General features: G+C 39.3%; 1 protein-coding gene across 1 annotated transcript; it reads left to right on the top strand.

Moving 5' to 3' along the window:
* Positions 1–16877: 16877 nt before the first annotated feature.
* Positions 16878–20168, top strand: SNX31 (sorting nexin 31). Its single transcript, XM_053987003.1, has 5 exons — positions 16878–17371; positions 17945–18037; positions 18837–18931; positions 19202–19270; positions 19600–20168. The coding sequence occupies exons 1-5, from the start codon at positions 17189–17191 to the stop codon at positions 19718–19720; spliced, it is 561 nt and encodes a 186-aa protein (XP_053842978.1). The 5' UTR covers positions 16878–17188; the 3' UTR covers positions 19721–20168.
* The last annotated feature ends 250 nt before the right edge of the window (positions 20169–20418 follow it).

The following is a 20418-nucleotide window of genomic DNA, read 5'->3' as shown; positions in this document are numbered from 1 at the left end:
CCTTTACTGAGATGAGTTAGGGTGTATCTAAAATGCTAAACATCGCAGCCATGTCCTGGCTGCTGGTTCACCAGGTTTAGAACATCAGGGTATCGTATTTCTCTTATTTCTGAAGCAGATGCCTTTCTGCAGGTTTCCCAAAAGGCAAGAGTGCAGTTTCACACTGAACAGCCCTGAACGGAACAGTTCACCCCTGCTGCTCCACAACTGACAGAGCTGACATGGGACCCACTGGGTAGAAGACACTGGCAAAAATAACAGGCACTTGGGCAGGTAGAAGACTAACATGAACCTCCTCCCTTCAAGAGTTTCCAAGAAGACTTGTGAGAATTATAAGAAGAGTTTGTAGAAAAATTACATCTCAGTGTGCTGTGTTGTAGGACAGGTCTGCAGGATTCCTAGAATGGGTCTTGTGAGTTTCATATAAGCCAAGAAAAAAGAAAAATCCATTTCAACTATCCAAAAGGACAGGTGTGGTAGGGAGATGAGCTTAAAGAGGTTTTGTAGCCTCTGGCCTCAGGTATTTTGTGCCAAGACTTACAAAACAGAAACTCAGGGTTAAAGATGTACTTAGTGGTTATTCTATCTTTTTTCACTTGAGCATTCATTTCTTTTAAAGTTACCAGCCTTGAGTGACCATGGAGTTACATGGCCAAGAACCTTACAGAGGTCTTGCTTTGGGAGAACATGTATTTTGCCCTGCTCATAGCTTCAGTAATTTAACAGACTGATAAAGGCAGCTGGGCAGAAACCATGGGATGAATAAAGTAACACTATTTAGTCAAAAGTCATGTTTTGAGACACTGGCCATGTTTTTCATCTGTTGGCTATATTTGGTTTCCTCCCTCCCCGTTTTCCACTAGTTTTTCAGTTACTTTGGATTCAAATATTACAAATAGTGATGCCTTTTTTTTTTTTTTTTGGTTTTTTTTTAAGCTACAGCAGGTAAGTTTGAATTTTTCAACCAAATAATTTGTTACATGAAAGAGTTGAAAATACTATCCTATCTCCCAGGTTCAAGACTTCCTTTGCTATCTTCCTTTCCTTGTGTTCTTAGAGTATCAGTCTGCTTCTGATAAAGTAAAGCAGTGAGTTCCAATGACAGAGTGCTCTCTGTGAAGCCTGGGTGGCAATAATAATAATATCGTTATTGTTTTTTTCTCCATGTACAAACTTGTTTCTCACATGGAAAGAACTGCATGCTTTGTTTTTATATTCTGTGGCATATCTGATGAATCTTTTGCCTCTAAACAGTTCACAGGAAAGTATTTGTGAGAATTTAATAGAAGGATTGCACACATTCTTGGACTTTGCAATTGTAAATGCTTTTTGATAGTGTCAGTGGTTTGCACTGATGAGTGTATTGGTGACTGCTAGGAAAATGTCATGTTCTCTTATCTTGCAATTGTAGTGATGGGCAGAATCTGGCATATATTTGGGTTGTTGTAGCCTAGATGACTTTTCAAATGCATTTAAATGTGGCCTATGGCATGTGTGATCTTTCTTTGGCAGCCTTGGAGCCTTGATAACTTGTGATTGTATCTGACTATTGCAAGTTGCCATACGTCCCTTTTTCCATTCCTCGTTTCATGTTACTGTGGTTCTAATGAGAATAGTGGTGTTTTGGAGCAGGTGGGTGCAGTATGACTGACTCCACAGCACTTTTAGGGAGAGGATGCTGTTTTGGTTTTCTGGGAAGGGCTTGGTGTGCTGTGGTAACGTTGCTTGAAGTGAACTGTTCTGGGAAATGGGCATGTTTGGAAGGACCAAATAAGAGGTTTGTATCTCAAGAGCTCTTCACATGCTATGTGTGACTAAGGTATGTAAGGGGAGTTCAGGAGGGCTATAGAAAATGGTATGAACATTTTTTGAAACAAATTCTAGAAAGGTTTTTCCTGCATATTTTGTAAATAATAAGATACTGTTTATTTACAGTCTCTTAAATTCAGACTGGCTAGAGTGCTAAAGACAATGAATGACTTCTGTTGTAAGAAGCAGTCTTTTTAGTTCTGATCCAATGCCTACTACAGCCATACAGATAACTCCCAGTAATTACTGCTGAGTCTTAATTAGTCTTGATGAGACTGATAACAGGGCTGCTAAAGAAAGTTAAATCTGTCAGGAATGCCTGCAATATACTGTCAAACACTGCCAACTGACTTTTCTTCTACAAAGTTCTGGCAGGAAATATCAGTTCAAAATATCAGTTTCCAGGGTTTAAAGATGTCTTTTGACATGATAACACTGTGGATTTCTCTTAATGCACCAGCAGAAATAATGTATATTAGTTTTTTTCTCTACACCAGGCCCTTTTGATGAGGAGGGGTGACTTGATAAGTATATGTGCAGTACTAATTTTACAGGTTATGTACACCTGTGTATGCTTATAAAGGTGTGTGATAACTGTGCTACCAAAAACAGTTAGTTATTTTGTAGAGGTCAAGATAGGCACAGAATTATTCCTTAAGTATTGGTGCAAGGTCAGCACATTGTCAAGACAAAAAAATGAACCCAAATTTCTGTTCCACAATACAATAGATTTTAATAAGCTATGGTTAGGCTTCCTGGTTGGCAAAGACCAACCAGGTCTTTGTAGTTCTACAGCTTTATTTGCTTAAAATTAAAACTTAAAATGGTTGTGCTTACATAAATGCTGCTTCATAATACAAATGGCAGTAGTGCTTAGTGTGTTCTTCCATTATGGTAAAAAACAATATCCAAATAGAGATCAAATAACTCTGTGAAAGACAAGAGTGCATCAATTGTCATTACCTGTGCACAGTGCCTTTTATTGGTGCAATTGACAGTTGAAGAAATACTCCTTTTGGTTATTAAAGAATGTCACCCAGCAAACAGTCCTTGTTGTACGTGTTCTAGTATTTATTAGCATACTGTTACTTGAGAGGTGTCTTATGGCAGAGTAACAAAATTTCTCCAACAGTACTGAAATACAGAGTAAAGTTCATTCTTAATGCACCTCTGTGCTGTTCTTTTCTTTCCTGTTGTTGAAGATGTGTAGGCAGCACTTAGTGTCCTACATGTTTCTCGGGAGAGAAAACAGTGAATTCTTCTGTGTTACTGATACTTAGTGTTAAAACCAAACATTACCCCAAACTTGCTCATGTTATACTGCAAGAGGGATGACTAGTGAGTAAAAAATAATTAAAAATAACAGATTGATTCTATAACCAGAATCTAAGCTGCTCTGAAAAAGCATGTTCCTTTTCCGGCAAAGGCATGGACTGGCCTTGAGTAGTCAGTCTTGGCAAGCTGAAACAAGTTAGCACACACCTGTGCAAGCAACCTGGCAGCTGGTGTGGGAGAAGAGGCAGAGGGACTGCACTGCAGTGCTGATGAACGGGAAGCAGTCACCTTTCTGCCACCACAGCAATTTATTGAGCACAGATATGTCTGCATGTCAAAGCAGTGCAGCTTTTATAATAGAAACCTTCATTTTTAATAGAATGAAAACATGGGAAACTAGAGGTGCATGAACTTGCTAGGGTTCAGATACCTTTTCCTAAAAATTCTATTGCTGAGTTTTTTTCACCTTCATATCTATCTTTCATTATGAGAGAGAAGTTAATACTTACCTAAGAGAGAGTAATTACTTAATTTTCTTGGTTTGCCTTAAACAGCAGTATTTAAGCTTCTACGTGAAGGGATTTGTATGTGTCACTGACTAAAATATACTATGCAAAGGGAAAAATCAAACTCATTTTAAGACTTTTTTGGTCCTTGTCCTGTGTTTCTTCTGAATGGGGTTGTGAAGTGTGTGCTGGAGTGGGAGTGCTGTACAAGGACCATGGCTTTACTGCAGCTGCTTGAACGTATTGAACATGACTCGTGTGTCTGCACTCAGCATGACACCAACCAGCTGCATCCCCCAACCACATGTAACAGGGCCAACTTTCCAAGTTTGGAACAAGCCCGTGCAGGCTAACCTGGCTTTCCAGGTGCCTGTTTTTGCCTGGCACCACCTTTTCCTGCTGCAGAGGTTACAGCAGGCATACTCTGGCTGTTGCTCCAGTAACTTACCTCACAGGAGGAGTTGTCAGGGGACAGCAGGACACCCAACACAACGGGAGACAGCTTGACAGAATGGATGTTTTGCTCAAAACAAACATTGCTAAAGTATTTACCAGCACTATCACATAGTAGAGTTGAACACAGAGTTGAATGATCTAACCCCTAACACCCCTGCCCTTCCACTCTTTCAGACTCTACAAACTTTCAGACTCTACAATAACCAAGCTGGAGAGACTGATTCAGTATATTCCTTACTACCTCCAGCTCCTAAAGACAAATGCTGTGGTTCTTGCAAGAAGCCACTAACAAGAGGAGACTTTGTGACTGTGTTGTATCTTCTCCTTTTTCATCAGGAGAAAGACAGTATGAGCAGGTACATATATCCCTATCAGTCTCATTTTCATGCAACACATAGATATCCTTATTGAATGTAACCTGAGATTATGGTCTGCCTGTGTAGGGCATCCATGCAATAATGTGGAGTACTCAGGATGCAGCTGTGAGGACAACCAGTCATTATGCACTTATGAATAGAATTGAGACACATTTCCTTGAAGCAGCAGAGGTTTGGAGTTGGGAATCTAACAGGCTGACATTTTCCATTCTGTGTTGAACAGCAGCCTCTAACATGAGGAAAAGGATTCAGGTGTTGATGAAAGGACAGATGAAAAGTTGAGTACTTGAGCAAAAACAACAGAGCAGAGCCTGATAACAGGCAAAAAGTAGCATTCTTAGGTGGTTCTTTACCAAAGGATTCTGATATAAGATGGTTTTCTTTCTGAAAAGCAAACATGAGGACAAGGATTGAATACCATAAGAGAATTGTGGTGTGTATGGTATTGGAAATGTAAGTAAAAAGTAACCCAGAAATCTGCAGGTGTAACCAGCATCAAAGCTGTTCTGATCACAAGCTGCATTTCCTTCGCTACAGCCCCTGTCTCTGACCACATGATCTCTGCTCCCCTGACCTTGCATCACACCATTTGTGCAAGCAGTGGAGGAATGCATGTTAGGAACATTCCTCTCTTCTCTCTCAGTAACTCACAAATGTGTTTGGATGTGTATGTACACAAACAGAAGACTGAGTATCTAAGATTTTAGCACTACTCTAAAAATGTTATTCATATCAAACTAGGTTGTGTTTCGTATTTATTTAATTTCTATTTCAAAATGCAGCTGGACACAGAACTGAATTTCACCTGAATTTCATATGGGAAGTTCCTATACTTTCAGACTTGTATTGTGTGTGGCCAAGGGGGAAGGTTTCTGGCATAGAAAGGCCTGAATAAAAAGATATCTGGGTAACTTTCTTGCTATATAACATATATATTTTTTGAGATCTGTTTGTTTCTGTTTCGGTTTATTATTTGTTTCTGCTTTTCTTTCTTTATGAAAACTTTTATTTTTTTCATCAAAACTGAAACCCAAAGAAAATGCCTTACCAGCTCTGTATTATTCCTATTTAATGATTGAGCTGTGCTTCAAGCTACTGGGACAGACTAGTGGGTAGTAGACAGCAGTTCTAGATGTTTCAGGAGATTTTACTACAGCTAATAGTAACACTGTTAAGGGGATATTCAAACAATATGAAGGGATACAAGAAAGTGTCCAATTCAAGTTACATTTCCTGAATTTCAGGAGAAAAAGTGTAAGAAACACGAATATCTACTGAATATCTACTGTTGCCAAAACACAAGGTTTCTTTATGTTGGTGCCTGTTTTGAGTAGATAAGACTTTAGTGCTCTTTCCAAAACTAAAATAGTTGCTTGGGACAAAATCTGAGCTTTTTCTGCGAATTTATTTTAAAATAATTTTCCATCAATTTTGGATGTTGTTAGAATTGTCATCTGTGCTTACTGAATGGATCATTGCTTACACTGGTAAATATTTTTTCTTTTGTATTTGTATTAAACTTATGCTAGATTCTATTGTGTTATTTTAGGGACATGTCTGTATTTGTACTTCTTCACTTAACACTGTCTTCTCCTGCCTTACAGACTGCACTGTTTCCTCCTTTTGTTTCATGTCAGTGACTTTCTTTGGTCGCAACAATACTTCACTGATAAGAGGCTAAACACAAATATTTGTAACATTGAACAATGTGGGGAGTTTCTGGCATGGACAGTTCTGCCTTCTGGGTTAAAAGCAGATGATAAAATGAAGTGGGGGAGGGGAATCCCCAAACACAACAGCTTAAGATGATTTTTATTTTTGATTTGCTGTGTCATAACCTTACTAAGGGAATCACAGAATTATAGAATGGTTTGGGTTGGAAGGGACCTTAAAGATCATGTAGTTCCAATCCCCCTGCCATGAGTGGACACCTTCTGCTAGACCAGATTGCTGAGAGCCCTGCCCACCCTGTTTTTAAACACTTCCAGAAATGGGGCATCCACAGCTTCTCTGGGAAGCTGTTCCAGTATCTCAACACTCACAGTAAAGAATTTCGGACTAATATCTAATCTAAACCCACCCTCAGTTTAGATCCATTCTCCCTTGTTCTATTAATACACGCCCTTTTGAAAACAACAGTAATCAAAATCTGGAGATAAATAGTGAATTTGTCCCCAGTGCCATGATGTGAAGCTGTGCTTGTAGTTCACTAGAATCAAATAAGATAAAATAACACAATTTAAAAAAGACAGCTGCAGAAACTGCTGGTTTAAGTGTTAAACAGGCATACTTAATGTGACTATTCTAGGTGGAACTGAGATTTTATTTCCTCTAACATCCTTTCTTGAAGATCCTCAAATTAATCTGCCTACTAATATGTTGTACAGTGTTCTTGTAGAACTCAAACTGCTTAGAAGTAGCTTGAAACCTTGAATCACGCTTGTCTTTTTTTCCATGACTGCTGAGTAGAGAGGAGGCAATGAGGGTAGTGTGCTGCCAGATAGGACTCCCTCGGAGTGGCAGAAGGGTAACATGACCACTGTGATCCCAGCCCTGGACTGCCACAGTGGATGAGGTGCCCTGTATCCAGGTTGTAAAAGCTGCTGGGGTGGCAGTGAGGATCTGGGAAAAGTAGATGCATAAAGTCCTCCATGTACTTTCCCTGAGGAGGTTTCATCATGAACAGCACACACCCAGAAGCACTTTGGTATTTGAGCCTTTTCAACCCCCCAGCACTGCTGAGCCCCAGGTAGTAAATTGCTCTGTAGTGACCTGTTTGCTGCTCATTGAGAGTCAGTAATGAGGGGTGGGCCTTTATCTAATTCTGATGTTTGTATCCCATGTTTGTTCCACACTTCACATACATTTTTATCACATGTGAAATGTTTCATACCAAAATATGTGCTCCACAGGTATTTGCCAGGAAGTGTCTGCTCCTTCTCATGTGAGGAAAGTTGTAAAGGTAGTCAAGAAAGCACAGCAGATGACCCTCTGTGTAAGAGACAGAGGGGCTTTTGTATCTTCATAGAAGCAAAGTAGTGCTTATTTTAATTAAAAGGAATAACTAGACCTATCTCCTCAATAAGAAATAAAGAGATTTGGGAATAAAGATTGAATCCCTAGAAGTACTCAATGCCTTGAGAAGGGGTTCTTTTATTCCTTAATAGATGCAAACAGGTGTGTGGGTATGCAGATACGTGAAATACTGGGTGTCAGGAAAATCTTTGAGAAGTCTGTTTATATAAGAAAGATTGTTTTAGTTTGGCTTTCCTCAACTTTTTCCCCACATATCATTCTCCAAACTTTTATAACATGTTCTTAATTTTCAGTTATTTTTGGGAAAAAACCCCAAACCAACACTTATTGTTTGTACTTGTATAGTCTTTCTGACTGAAAAAAATAATTTACCAATCTGAACTGAGTCAGTTAATTGGAGTCATGAATCCTAGGATGTTCTCCAGGATACCCAATGAGGGTTAATAGAGCACACAGCATAAATGTCAGCTCTGCCACTCTGCTCTTGCTGACCTTGCAGGAGCTGGGAGATGGTCCTATATAGAGACACCATGAAGACTGCAGAAAGATGCCAAGAGTACTTGAAACCTAAGGGGTCCCAGGAACCCTCCCATATTTTTGGCCAGGCTAGCAAAGGTGGATACAAGAAACTAAAATTTCATCTTGCATGCAGTTATGCGCAGTTCCAGCATTTCCTCTGCTGTGATTGTGAAGGGAAGTACCTGTTCTCAATGCCAGAAGGACCACTGCTGTCTTCTGATACAGGGCAATCAACAGGAGGAGGAGCTGCAGTGATGAGTTTGTGCCACCTAATCCAGAGGGAATCCCAAGGATGTTCTCAAACTAGTCCTCATCTTCTGAAATGAGTAACTGACTTCTCATGCAGAGCAAGGCATGGTACTTTCTACATATGAGCTCGGGAAAGTATTTTAGGGACATATAAAGTCTTAATATAAAACCAGTGGAGAATACCCCATTCCTTTGCACTACCTCACTGTTAGAAATGTGAACTTTGGCTCTAGTCTAGCTCTGTCTATCATCAGCTGACAGCCTGTGCTGATCTGGCTTCTGTGCTTTAGTTTTCCAGATTGCAAATCACCCGTTTATTGTGTCTACACATAAAACAGTTCTTTGTGGTCACTTATTTAAGACCTGTTTTCTCATGACCTAAATGCTTTCAGGTTTCTTTTTTACACCTCCTCTCACTGTGCAGCGGTTTGGACCTTTGGGAACTGCAAAGTATTCCTGTAGCAGTGGCTCTTGTCTATTCAGATACTGTAGCCTCATTATTCTCACCAGACATTTTTCCAGGTGTAGGTACAGGGATGCACTTCTTCCTTTTGGCAAGATTGTGACTTTGAAAATTCACCTTCAGTTGTATATTCACCTCCTCTTTTTGGAGTCTCTGCTTCCTGGGAAGCAACTGTGTCATGCCTACAAACATTGAGACACCAGGTAGCCTGTGGCACTAAACACCAAAAAGACTCTCCTCTAATTCTTCAGTATCTTCCCATTTGCTGTTCTGCAAGTTTATTTTTTTTGTCATCTTCAAGCTTTAATAGTAGTTTTAGTAACTTTATAACATATATATGCATAAATGGTAATCTCAATTTTTTATTTTACCTGAATAAATAGGGAATGGAACATCAGCATCTTCAGAAGGATTTCAGCAATATGGAAAGCAGTAAAACAGTGCTGCATTTCTACCTGACAGGATACATTTAAGATCCAAACCCAGAGAGCCTTTTTGGATGTTTACCTTGCTGATGGCAGCAATATTAGACTTTATATCCAGACATCAGACACTGCAGAAAGAATATTACAGGTAATGGCTTTCTAGAATTGTGTTGAAAGTTTCAATTTGTGGGAAGTAGATAAAAATTAATGTAATTTCAATTAGGAAAGGATAAACCTCTCTATATGAAGACATACAAGAGTATTTTCTGTAGGCTTTGAAAAGTTTATTGTACCAGAGAGCTGGGGGAAACTGCTGGTTTTGCAGATGAGATTTGGAGTCCTTAGAATTGTCCACAATTAAATTCTTAATGTTACATGACTTCTGCTTCTATGGTTTAGCTGTTAAGTTCAGGTTTCCTTCACATATGACAGAATCAGAAAATACATAGAGACATTCATAATTAAGCTGCCTTTGGTTTGGCATAGTGTGGATGAAAGTTCTTGAACACTGGAGTCAGAAATTATCTAAATCTTCACTTACGTCTTGGTTGGCAGCTGCTGTTAAAACTGCACAACTGATGCATTTTTTTTCCCCTGCATGCTTCTCTTTATTGTTTTGTGTTCCTTGGTGCTTTCTGTGGAACTGTGTGTTTGCAGTATTGGTGCAGTTCTAGTGCTGGCTCTGGAATGTCTGTAACAGCTGTTGCAATACACACTGTAAACAATTGCTAGTTACAATTTGAAACCAGTAGCAACCAAATATTGTTTACACAACTGGCTGATATGTGATTGAGACTTCCAGCTGGAGTTCCCTTCTTATGCCAGGGGAGGAGGAGCAGCAATGGCTCTGCTTATTTTGTGTATTTGCACATTTATGTGGGCACAAGCAAGACTTCTTTGGTTGCCCTCATTTCCTAATCCTAACAGCAATAACAAAGCATGCATCTGTCCAATGGGTGCTGCTCTTTGTCGTGGGATTCTAAAATTTCCTCTCACTGTACATAAAAGTGTGCACCGTGTTTCTTCTGTGCCTTTGCAATCTGAGTTTGTGGAGGTGGTTCTCAACCGGCTGTAGGTATAGGGGAGCTCAGCACGTGTTTGCTGTACTCTGTTGAGCTGATGTGTGTGAGTCCAGCCTCAGAACTTACCTGTACATAGGAACCATAAACTGGAAAACAAAAAGTGACCCTTTGCTGGCTTTGTTCTGCCATGGGGTTTGCACCACCTGAGGCAATGCTGGGACCGGTTCTTCCAGGGGAAGTAAGTGTCAGAGTCAGCCTTAGACTCTGTAACAGGAGACTTGTGAGGTGGGAGATGCCGAAGGCAAAAAGCGTTGGGTGTGGCAGGGAGATAGGAACTCTGATTTGGGGAGAGAGAAGCAGGTGCTAATAGGGTGGAAGAAAGAAGGAGACATATTTGGACCAGAAACTTGTACAGGGGCCTTGAGTAAGGAAAGGATGTTCTAATATACTTTAAAAAACATTAATAACTTGTGCTTGATAAACTTGTCAGTTTGCAGTGGGCCAAGGTAATTTCCAAGACAGACAGTGGTGTTGTTTATTGCTTTGTATGTCACTTCTATATATGTTTAACGTTTATGTGACACTGTAAAGGAGGAATGACACTTAAAATGCTGCAGACACAATTTCTTCTTTTGTAGTCTTAAAGATGAAATAGGACTTTTGGGAATTATTTAGCTTTTTCACTGTAAATTGCTACTACATTCACTGTTATTTTGTGATGGAGTTAGATTTTACAACCCTCACTCCCTAATATTCTGGTGCTCAGGCAGCATATACCAGTTTGTGCTTTGATCCAAGAAATAAAACCAGTCAAAATCCTACTAAATCTGAGATCTGTGTTTGCCATTCCTTGGAAATGCCATCCGGTATGCTTAGTATTGCACTAGCAAGGGATAGCACATTAGTCTGTGGCTAGTTTCTTGAAGTAATTTGTGAGGACAACACAGTGGCAGATAAAGTAAAAGGTGATAGTCACTTCTTTGTCTTCTGTGTTTGGACTTAGGAAACTTTCTTCCCATCATATCTGATGTCTGAATTGACTGTGAGACAAGTGATTTTAATGGTCTGCTGCCATCTCTGAAAACAGTCCTGATATTAACAGGGATAAGGAAAACCTTGCTAATGTGTTTTTTAATTTTAACTGGAAACAATTGTTTCCAATCTATATTTAGCTTGATGACCACTTTTTTCCACGCACAAAAACATGCCTACTTTTTGAACCCACTGATACAGCTGGAGAAAACTTTTCTGAACTGTGAAGATGAATTTACAATGCTGTCACTGTGACACAGAATTTGAAGTGTTTTGGGATTGGCACACTTTGGAAGAAGAGTTATGCTCAGACAAAGGAAGTCCATCTCTCTGACCAAAGCATGAGGTTGCACGATCTGCCAGAGTAGCTATGAGAGCAGTATTTTCAGGACTGAAGAGATTTCTTATAATCTCTTAGTGCCAAATCACTTTCCTGAGCAAACTCAGGAGATTATGGTCACTATGGAATTTAGGAATGCTTCAATGGTACTGCATTCTTTTACGTTATTTAAACTTAGGCTGTTTAAACTTATGCTTTGATTTTTCAGAACCTAAACCAGAATAAGACAACTCTCCCAATCAGATTCAGTGGTTAGTTGTTGGATTATTCCCAGCTTTTCAGAGATGGGGCAACTGAGAGGCGTTTTAAAAGATTTTATTCCATTTTCAGTCTTGATGAAGGGTGAGACATAAGAGATGTAAAACTCAATGCCATTCTATCAGAAGCCAACCTATTTCCTGGTTACAATACCTTATAAATGTTTTTCAGCCTATTTGCTTTTGCCACACAATGCTGCTAATACGTCTAACACAAATCACCTATATTTTTACCTCACGTGGTCCTGCTACAATGCATCTTTCACCATTCTAATTTTCTAAAATATCTGGTCTTTTTACAAGGCCATAGTTTGAAACTTGTTGCAACTTGTTTCTAGTTCAATCTCTCAACAATGTCATCTCTATTCCATGACCTTCCTAAGTCAGCACACCTTACCTCAGTGTTTGCATACAGATGTACAAGACTGTGTGAGCTTTCTGCAAGATTTTGAGAATTCCTTACAAATCCGTTTCTCACAGTTAGCGGGCTCACCTCTGCCTGATTTTTGTCCTCACTATCCTATTGTGCAGCTAGCTGGTCCTATAAATATTGTCTGCATTTTCTGTTGGTGCTACTTCTGCCCTCTTGCAGAGAAGATGTAGAGAGGCCACAGCAAACTAAAAGCAATATGTCAAGCCAGATAGGGTTTTTCCTCCTTATGCATTATTGATAATGAAAGTTCCACAGAGCTCAAGTCTGCTCTTGTCAGAAGCCTTTACAGAGAACCCTACAAGACTGGTGTTTTCACTAAAGGGCAGGATGTGTAGATATTTCCTAGAACAAGAGAACTCTATCAGCCTGCAAAAAACACAAATCCTGTAAAAATATGTATTTGTGATGCTCATGAATAATGTTAACTCAGAGCACACAGTGCTCAGTGTACAACAAGATTTGAGGATTTAGTAGTAAAGATCTGGAATAAAATGGCAGATGCCTTGCATTAGAGAATACATGCATGACAGTAGTAAACAGTCTGTTTTGTTACATTTTTACATTTCTTTGAATCTTATGAAACTCATCACAAATTCACATGCTGGAATATGAGAGTGGTTATATTTACTTCTAAACGAGCAGTTAAATGGGACATAAGGGAAAATTTTAAAACAGTTAAGTTACATTAATAGGTATTGAACACTTCTTCCTTATTCATGCTAATGTATAGTGAAGCTTCTGACCTTCTTTGTTTTTGAATGTTACATTGTGTGAGGGGAGTCTCTTGAGAGAATTTATAAAATATTTTAGCCTATTTTTCTTTCAAGATTGTGAAGATGAAGCTCTGTCTGGTAAGTTTTACACGGTGCTTAACTTAGCCCTCCCTTGGATTTTTGTTGTTGTTGGCTGCAGTGACTGAGTCTGAAATCTGAACAAGGCTTGCATGATCCTGCTAAGGTTAAAAGACCCATGTGGTCTGATAAATTCCCTTGAGCTCTCTCCCCCTACATCTTAGAAAGTCTGGTAGTGGGGAACAAAGTCTGGCAAGAGAGTGGTGTAGGGGTAAGACTTTCACATATGAAATATCCCTTTGAGTTTACAAGTCACATAGTAACTTTACCACGTGGGAACTATTGGCTGTGTATTCTAGGTAGGCATTTAATTGGATGGCCATACCTACATGAAACAGTTCTTAATTTACAGATCACATGCTGAGTTTAACAATAGGACAGGAAGCTCTCTTGTTACACTTATAAACAATGTCTCTAGCTTACTTTCCTTTATATCATTATGTGTTTCTTTTCTTAACGGCCAGTAACTGACGTTTGACCACAGTGTTATTAAGCAAGCTGTAAATAAGGGTTGTGAGTGTCTTTACGATCATAAAATGTGAAGAGGCTTTTGGATCCTCATTGGTCTACTGATGTCCTGTTTTTCATGTGGGTGGGTATGTGGATGAGGCAGGATCCAGGCCTGTGACTGGGATAGGCTCAGGCCACATCAGGACAGTGAATAGTCTTTGCTGTTGACTGGAGTTAAGTTAGGCATTGCAGTTATTTAGCTTTTTTTGGTCTTTTCATTGGCATAGAGATGTTAGTGCTCTTCTGAATGTTTTAAAATGAAGGTCCTGTTACTACTGGACTTAGTAAGAAGCTCAGGCTTACTTAGTGAGAGAATAACTTTACAGTCTGTGCCTATTTTATTTATTATTCCCTTGCTCTCTTCATTCTGCTGTGAAAGATATCTCTGAGTACACAGTTGGCAGTTACTACATCTCAAAAGTATCTTGCAGTGCAGTTCCAGATGGAATTATTTTTGCCTTGAATTGTGATATGATCAGATACACAGGAGAAAAGTTTTTCAGTTGATTACATTTCTATGTATCTTTGATAATCCTCACAAATACATCAAGTCCAAAGGTAACCCACATTCCACTGCCAAAAAATGTCTAGATGCTCACAGACCTAAAAAGGTATGTTTAAGTGTTCTGCTGAATCACGTTGTTGGCTTAGAATAAAATGTTTACAGATTTGGGCCTTTAGACTAACAATTTTTTTTTTTAAAGTAAGCAGAAAACTAGTGATTTTTGAAGAGTGACATGCTTTGCAGTGGCTACCTGCCACGACCTCAAGCAGACGAGATGTACCGGCTGGCACTGCCCGTGTGAGGCCGGGTGGCCGCCACGTGTGCGGGCACTCCAGGGGAACGGCGTCTGCCACCCTGGTAGTGCTGAGCGCTGCGGCGTGGGTCACGCAGCTTTGGTAGCTTCACACGCTGAGAGGAGATGAAGAGACGAGAGAAGGACACTTTGTTTGCGAGCCCAAAGAGCTTTTATTCCCCCAGGCATGGTAGGAACAAAGTGCTCTCAGACCGGAGCGGATGCAGTGACAAAATGCCGAAGAACAAAGAATGGCAGCAGATTAAGTAGGGGGTGGGCGGACAGGGGTGGAAACCTGTTTCGCCCAATGGGGACAAACGAGAGGGGGATGACATAAATTATAACAACCAATGGTAACCTAATAGATGTGGGCGCAAAGTCCGGGGAGAAATAGAAAGGCTGAGGTGGGGTGACTGATACAGAACGTTCTTGAAGAAGCTGGGGGTGGTCACAAGATTGATACTCCACAGGGAGTGACAAACCTTGACTGATGGGACTAAATAAGGAGAAAACAGGGAGAGGTGAGAAGGTTGACGGATAACTGCAGATCTGAGTGGCAGGAACTCTCGGGGTAAACAACTTACAGTAAACCACTGTGAGGGGAAAAATGGGGGATACAAGGAACAAACCTAACTAACATTAATAAAACAGCAGACTAAATAAAACCAACCCACAACAATGCTTTTCGTGCTGTACATTGACATTTTGTCTGGTGATCTGTTCCAGAAAAGCAGCAGTCCTGGAAGTTTCCATCCCTGTCCCGTAACATCTATCATGCTTAGCTGTGTTTTGAGTGAAGGCTATCCTAGAAGATCATAGTCTCAGGGAGTAGAGATGTTCTGTAAAAAGTAGAGCTTAGGCTGTTCTGTAAGCTTAGACTCAGAGAAGTGAGGAAGATAACAAGCTTGTCATGTTACTTTACTCCAGAATCTGTATTATTTTTCTTCTAACAGCACATTGCTAGCCAGCAATAACTGATACATGAAAGTAGTTGAGCTATTTCCCTAGATTTCACCAAATGTTTCTGTGTTTTTTGTTTTTTTTTTTTCTTTTCCTAGTGGTGAAAAAAGTAGCAGAACTTGAACTTGAAGGAGTTGCACTGTAAACTTGGGATCAGAAAGTAGTGAACAAGAAGCTTCAGTGAAACTACTAAGATGCATGACAACTACTATAAGCAGAGAAAGAAAACCCTTGAATAACTTAGTTATAAAGCCTTCAAGCTTCAGCAGCTTGACTGGTTTTTGTTTCTTCTTTTTTTTTTTTTTCCTGAGGCCAATTTTAAATTGGAATTGACTGGTTTCTGTGGTGTTGCATGTTTTAAATATTAGCACTGTAGTATCCGGGAAGGGTCCTTTATTGTAGCTAGCTATTTATTCCCTCTCTCTTTAAGAATCTATAGAGTGTTTTGTGGCTCCTTGCCTCCTAATATTTATACTTGCACAATGCAGTGGCCACAAATAAAAATATACCCATAAACAATATAGAAGAGAACTTTGGGTTCTGAGTTGCAAGCTGCCCCCTCTGGGCAGAGGTGGATTACTTTTTATCTGAAGTGCTCAGTTCTATACACTAATATGCATAATACCCGAGGCCATAGCTTGAGCATTTCTTTTAGTAAGTGGCCTGGCTTAAACAGCAGAGCACTCTTCCCTTTTCATTTGCTTGTTCCTTGGGCTACTCCTCCATTATGCTGGTGGGAGTGGTGAACTGGACTGGTAAGCTAACCTGGTCTAAAAATACTGGCTCTTTATTTTTGATTTGGTTTTGATGGCCTGTTTTTGGCCTGAGTCAGTCCCCTGGCTCTGTTTGCTGTGCAGCAAATGGTAATGCTCACTTGTGGGTGAGGATAAACCCTGGGGATGGGGAGCCTGGTGCCAAGGTCCCATTTGTCAGAGTGCCCCGAGGGGGCAGTTAGGCAGTATAGCAGGGCCGGTCTAATGGCTCCCTGGTGCAGTTGTGTTCAGGTCTACATCTCCCTACAAAGAAACAGAAAACAAAGAAATCTATTTTTACTTGCTTAGTGACTTGTATTGATTGCAGCAGATGAATGAATGGAGTGGAAGAGGAAGAATAGACCATATCTTTTGGTGGCACCAAGGAAAGGTGCACAGAAACCTATTTTTCGCTTCTGGTAACTTGTCTGGTTTAAATCTACTGCATTAGAACTTGGCCTCTACATATCTTTCTGTTTCCCTCTATGTGCCTTTACAAACTGCAGTACTAGCCGTCCAGTGAAAGAACTGCATGGTTCTCAGCTGTGGCAAACTGTCTGAGGAGATAATTCTCCATCCAGCACTGCTCCAAGCCCAGGATAGGAAATGCGGCTGTCTGGGTGCAAGCGGAGGGCGAGTGATATGTCTGTACTGGCCATGGAGCCTGCACTGCTCCAGTCGTAAGGTTGTGGAGATTAACCCAGGTTGCTTTAAATCAAAGGGCTCAGGCCAGCTGTGCCCCTGGCACGTGGATAGCTGAGTGTTCAGTTTGCTTTGCTCCTGCACTGAACTCAGCCTGCTGCAGCTCCACAGTGATTGGTGCTGCAGCTGGCTGGCTTCAGGCTAGGTCATGTATGGCAGCACTGCAGCATGGCAGTGGCTGCTCTAGGAGCCTTACCAACCACTCTGTAGAGAAACCCAGAGTTGTTTGAGAAAAGGAGGAAAAAGTGTTAGTTTTATATTGTAACTTAATGTTTGGTACCACCAAAATCAATGGAGAGATTGGATAATCTGACCCCAGTTTATTTCCATTTTGCTACATTGTGTAAAGAATGAGTACAGGACACACTTCAAGATTACATCTGTTGTTTGTTTTGGTGTTTTTTAATCTGGTAAATAATGAAATCTTTCTGGATTGCGCTTCCATTTTATTTAGCTGAAAAATTCAAACAACCATTCAACAGAAGAATTTCTTCATGTTTTATTACTTTTTTTCCCTTGGCTTGGAAAAGTTGTATGGATCCTTCTTTCAATACACAGCTGATGGATTGTAGAATTTCACTGAACTTGCTACATACACAGGTAAAACTGAAAGGACTTTTTGTAATCTTAAAGATTACCTTTCCCACATTAATTTAATCTTTTATACAAATTCTTGACATATTTATAAATGGTTCTTGTTGGCACTGATTTGTGCCACTTTTCTAAGTGCTGGGTATAGCTGTTGCTGACAAGGGGCATGTTAGTGTTTTGGGTTTTTTCTCCTTCAAACCCTTGTATTAGAGATTCTAACTCACCTATGGCTTATACATGGGAAAAATATTACACAAAAAGGACACATTTAGGTATATATCCACTGTATTTTCAAAATGATATGTGTATCCTAATGTTCCTAATATGTAGGCACTCTGTCATCATATAAGAGCATGTAGGTGATCTGTAGGTTTGTTGAGTTGTACACCTACACACAGCTTTGGAAACTACTAACTCATGAGGAAAGAACAGTGTAGGGCGAACTTGTCCTAAAATCAAAAGCTTTGTTTAAAAACCAAAATAAACCACAAGCTTTCTATTTCTATGTGTTTCTGAATGTTTATGTGAAAGGAAATATGTTTTTGCTGATTTTTTTCTACTATTTTTAAAAATTCTTTTAAGGCAGTCCAGGAAGTTAAGAGGAATTGGGTTAAAACAACAGACGAGCAGATGCATGAACTTCAACTTCTACAAAAAAATGTAAACAAAGCAAAGGTAAAACAGTATTTAAAAAAACAATCAAAACAGATCAAAGATGTGGGGTTTTTAAAGAAATGAAACTAGGGGCTGTGACTTCAAAAACAAAGCATGGTTTTGTGGAGTCATTTGAACTAGAGACCCAAGTCTCCCATCTCCTGGTCAGATAATGAACCATCAAATAGAAAAGGAGATTACTATCTCTGTTAATATTTTTTTAAAATCCCAACATAATGAGCTGTATCTCAAGGGCTGGCAAGAAATATTTGATTGAATGCTATTCTTCTCTGCAAAACTCAGGTGCAAAAGTTTGTCATTCAGTTTAGGCAACCAGATGAAAATTCAGACTGCTGGGTCTGTTGCTCATAGTATTTCTTACTTGTTTTATATCTTCCTATTATCATATCTGCTAATCATCCAAAAGACCCATCTCATCATATCCTGTTAAAAAAAAAATTAAAATAAAATTTCTTACTCTGTCCTATAAGCACTATTCTCTGAATCAAGCACTGACCTATTGTGTGAATCTGTGTCCTTCCAGAAGAAAGTTTAAACATTTGTCTTATAGCCCTTTTTTTTTTCTCTCCAGATCACTAGACCTATTGCCTTTACAGTGAATTGCATTACTTCTGTCCTTTGGTGCAGTTCCCAATGCAGATTTGAGAAATGCAGTTCTATGGTATATACAGCTTGATGTTTGATCATTTTATTTGTATACTGTATAAAATGAACCTATTTGACTGATTCTGATTTAAGGCTGCTCCCTCTGTTCATTGGCTGGAGGATTTTTGTTTTTTCTGTTTGTTTGTTTTTGCAGGGTATACAAAGGATGTCAAAGAAGACACACTGGAGCTCCGATTTGAGTACAATGACTCAGGCACATGAAACTGGATCATTTTGTACACAAAACAGGTTATTTCTCAATCCTTTCAGGAAGGATCAGAGTAAAATGTAATCTTACAGGTTAGTCATGCTGAGGCTGGGCCATAAGGAACTGCAGCTGGTTTGTTGCACTATAAAGATGTTAAGAACAGGGTAAAATTAACTGAGTCAGGAAAATGATGGTTCAGTAGTTAGGGACTGTAATTTTCTCCTGGAGAAGGAATGGAAGAGTCAAGTAAGTAATTTTGAAAAAAAATGAGAAAGTTCTCTGGTTTGTCCTCTTCAAACTTTTGTGTTCAGTAGCTGCATGAAGAAAATGGTATCAGAACAGATGATGAAGGCAGCCAAAGGCCAAGAAATGGTGAGCAGGTGTGTTGGTATAGGAATTTGTATTTAATATGAGATAAGGCTGCTACTCTATCACTCTTACAACCCTGCTGAGAGAAATACCATTGAGGAAAAGTATCTTTCACATTCCAAAATTTCAGTCCAGAATTAATTGACTAAAAAGCACATCTTTGCTCAGTTTTACTGAAATAATTTTCAGAATGTTAGAAGGTTTATCATCACAGCTTTAAAAATACGTTTTGCATTCTCTGTCCTTGACTTGGACTTTTTCTGAGTATGATAAAGGATATAGATGGTATAATTTTTTGTATGTTCTGCACTACCCTGTTGTATCAATTTCTGCCTTTCAGTTTTTCCCCGCTTCACTTGCTTGCTTCATCTGCTGCCATGTTAGACCAAATGAGATCCGTGACATTCACACGGAGAAAATTTTTTATTTTAAAAAGAAGTGTTAATAAACTAAAAGTCTGATTTGTAGCTAAAATACTTCTATCTTTTGTGTGGGCCTTTCAGGATGGAAGTATGTTTAGATATTTGAAATTTAAAAAATAATTTCCAGCATTAGAAATGTCTTTATTTAACCTTGTGATATCTAAAGACTTTGTCTACCAACTGAAAATGTCTGAAGAGGAAAAAAGAAAGGACCGTGTGTAATCTTCTAGGCTCATGCTGATTAGAGTGAGCAGCGAGGCAATGCATGTTATTTCATAGCTTTAAACTGTAACTGATGCAGAAGAAAAGACCAATTTTAATCTTGGGAAAGAGTGGATCTCTTTATTTCTAAATTTATTTGTAACAGAAGCAAACTTTTAATTATGAAGATTAGCATTCACTATGTAACTAATCAGCTGTGGATAGTAGCTTGTACTAAAACAGAGAATTGTGAGAGAAGGGCCACTCTGCCAGTTCATTTCTTATACTGTTGCTGCTGGGTATAACTCAATACTGATTTGCTCAGCGTATTTTGTTACAGTACTTAGAAGAGCATTTCAGCTTATTCTCAATTTGCATTCGTCAATCTGTTCTGGAGATCAAGATGCCTGAATAGATGAAAACCAGTAAGAAATACAGCATCCAAAAAAAAAAGATATTAGTGAGTGAGAAGTTGAGTCCAAAATGTACATACAGTGTGTTCTTGCTTGTGTTGTTTAGCCCAACCACTGTTTTTC

This window comes from Vidua macroura, chromosome 1 (genome assembly GCF_024509145.1).
Source record: "Vidua macroura isolate BioBank_ID:100142 chromosome 1, ASM2450914v1, whole genome shotgun sequence".
In the NCBI taxonomy this organism is placed as follows: domain Eukaryota; kingdom Metazoa; phylum Chordata; class Aves; order Passeriformes; family Viduidae; genus Vidua; species Vidua macroura.
This window is presented reverse-complemented; position numbering and strand designations above follow the sequence as displayed.